Source organism: Plasmodium inui (genome assembly GCF_000524495.1).
Source record: "Plasmodium inui San Antonio 1 unplaced genomic scaffold supercont1.201, whole genome shotgun sequence".
Taxonomy (NCBI): Eukaryota; Apicomplexa; class Aconoidasida; order Haemosporida; family Plasmodiidae; genus Plasmodium; species Plasmodium inui.
Genome location: NW_008482035.1, coordinates 6161 through 8328, shown reverse-complemented (window position 1 = coordinate 8328; position 2168 = coordinate 6161). Strand labels below are relative to the sequence as shown.

Here is a 2168-nt window from a genome sequence, read left to right as displayed (position 1 = left end):
TTCGGAGAATTTGTCTTCGAAGATTGCATCAATTATGCTCAAGGAATGACTTCTTTTCGACGATTTGTTTCTAGTGCTAACTTCAACTGATCTCAAACACCTATGTTTCCATGATAATCTTCTCTTAGACAAGCCGTAATTTGATTTCAAAGAATTACCCTCTTCCGACATGTTCCGTGTCTTCACTGCATTCTGTCTGACTGTGCAGGCAACTCCAGGTAGTATTCTTTCTGTGAAGAGAACTTCATCTTTTTCCAAGGAATTCAATTTTCTCAGGAACTGGTCCTTTTGCTTTATATCGATGTTCTTTCCATTTCTAAGGTGGGTGAATGTTCCTACTTTGGTTGTTCCTTTTGTATTTGTCTTGACAGCTCTATTTATTATTAAGAAATGAATTCCCGCTGCTACGGTAGCTTTTCTTGGTGAATCTCTCCCCGGTCGTAATTCATCTTTTCCTTGGTCATCACCTATTTCTGCAGATTCCTCTAAAAGTAATCTTTTTTCTTTTACAATTGGGCCGTGCCTTATGGATCTGTAGAAGTTACATAAACCACTATCTGGAGATAATGCAGCCTTATATGTTGAATCAACGTTCCATGACATTTCATTTGTACAGTCTTCTGAATCTTTCTGTATAGATTGGCATAATTTAAATAAATCATCTTCTATGTTTACAGCTCTTTCACGTAAGCGATGATTGCTCTTTGGGAAGTCATCTATTTTATAAGCATGGATTCCATCTCTAATGATATTCCCGTGTAGCATTTCAGATCTATGCGGCTTTTCTTCTTCCAAGTTTCCTAATTTTCTAAATAAGTTACAATCACCTGTTAGAGAATCCTGCTCTGGATCATCAGCTGCTTGTTTTCCATCGAACATGTCCTTAACATGAACTTCATTTGCGAGATTAGCTTCCTGTATTGATTCCGTGTTAAGCCCTACTTCATTACCCTCGTTAGCTGAACTGTCTCTACTGGCATATGCGTAGTTTTGCTGTGTCTCAACCGGTAGCACCAGATACTTTGTTGCCAGTAGCATCCATGTATTGTCTACTGTAATTTTATTTAAATATTTGGCTTCATGTATAGACACATTACTTTCTAAATAAGGAGTATGGTTGAGTAGATGAAACAGCAGTATCATCAAGTGACTAAATTGTCCCTTCTGTATGGATTTATGGGTAAGTAGAATGCTTTCCGAAGTTGTCAATTGGGACTTATTGACTAGACTATTTCCTACTATAATATTTACTAATTCTTGTAGCATTGTCATGACTAATAACATATGAGTCGGCGAATGTGTCTCTAACTCTTTTAATATGTAATCAATTCTGAAGTCCGTGTTCAAGAGGGTCTTATCCCATTCTTTTAACTTTATTTGCTTCATAAGACGCCTTTTAAATATATTACCTTGCAATGACTTCAATATGTGTCTTATTCTGTTTGGATATCTCGGTAGTTCCTTCTGTCCATTCCTTACCTCCTGTGACACTTTCCCTAACAGGCTTCGCAGCAGTGTGCTCCATTCAGATTCTTCCATGAGTCTACTGGGCGTGATAACATTTTCCAATGTGCCGCTTTTTCCGTTTACTGGCTTTGGATTTGGTAATACGATGTCTTTTAGGAGATCTATTTGGCATCGCTTAATGACTTTCTCTGGAAAGAGTACATGTTGGATATGTTTCAATTGTAATTTATCTGTTTTATTATTCTTACCCAACGGATATTCCTGTGACTCTTCAGTGGCATTGAATGAAAATAGTTTCCTTCCTGTATGAAGTGCGTCTCCCACAATAATGGCGGAGAGTAGATTTCTGATTACATTTCTGTGACATGGCTCCTCATGATAACTCTGAGCGGTACTCTGGACAGAATCATGGAATAGGTAGAGATAAATGAATTCGTAAAACATGCGTATGAAAGAACAGCTACATATCTATAAAATCTTCTATATATGTGTTTAGATATCTATATAATGACAATATAGGATACAATCATATAATATACAACCATATACATGACGCTATTGGGCAGGATACAGTTGTAATATATCCTTTAACTTCTATTGCGTATTACATCGTGAGAACGAGACAGAATAGAGACTATGGCCACCAAGATACCATTTTGTATTACTCTTGAGAACATATCTTCCCTGTCTTATCATTATGT

General features: G+C 36.8%; 1 protein-coding gene across 1 annotated transcript; it reads right to left on the bottom strand.

Moving 5' to 3' along the window:
• Nucleotides 1-100: 100 nt before the first annotated feature.
• On the bottom strand, nt 101-1911 carry C922_05815 (hypothetical protein; the record flags this gene model as incomplete). Its single annotated transcript, XM_008821386.1, has 1 exon — nt 101-1911. A coding segment is annotated over one exon (1809 nt), but the record flags the coding sequence as incomplete, so codon positions are not given.
• Between the last annotated feature and the right edge of the window lie 257 nt (nt 1912-2168).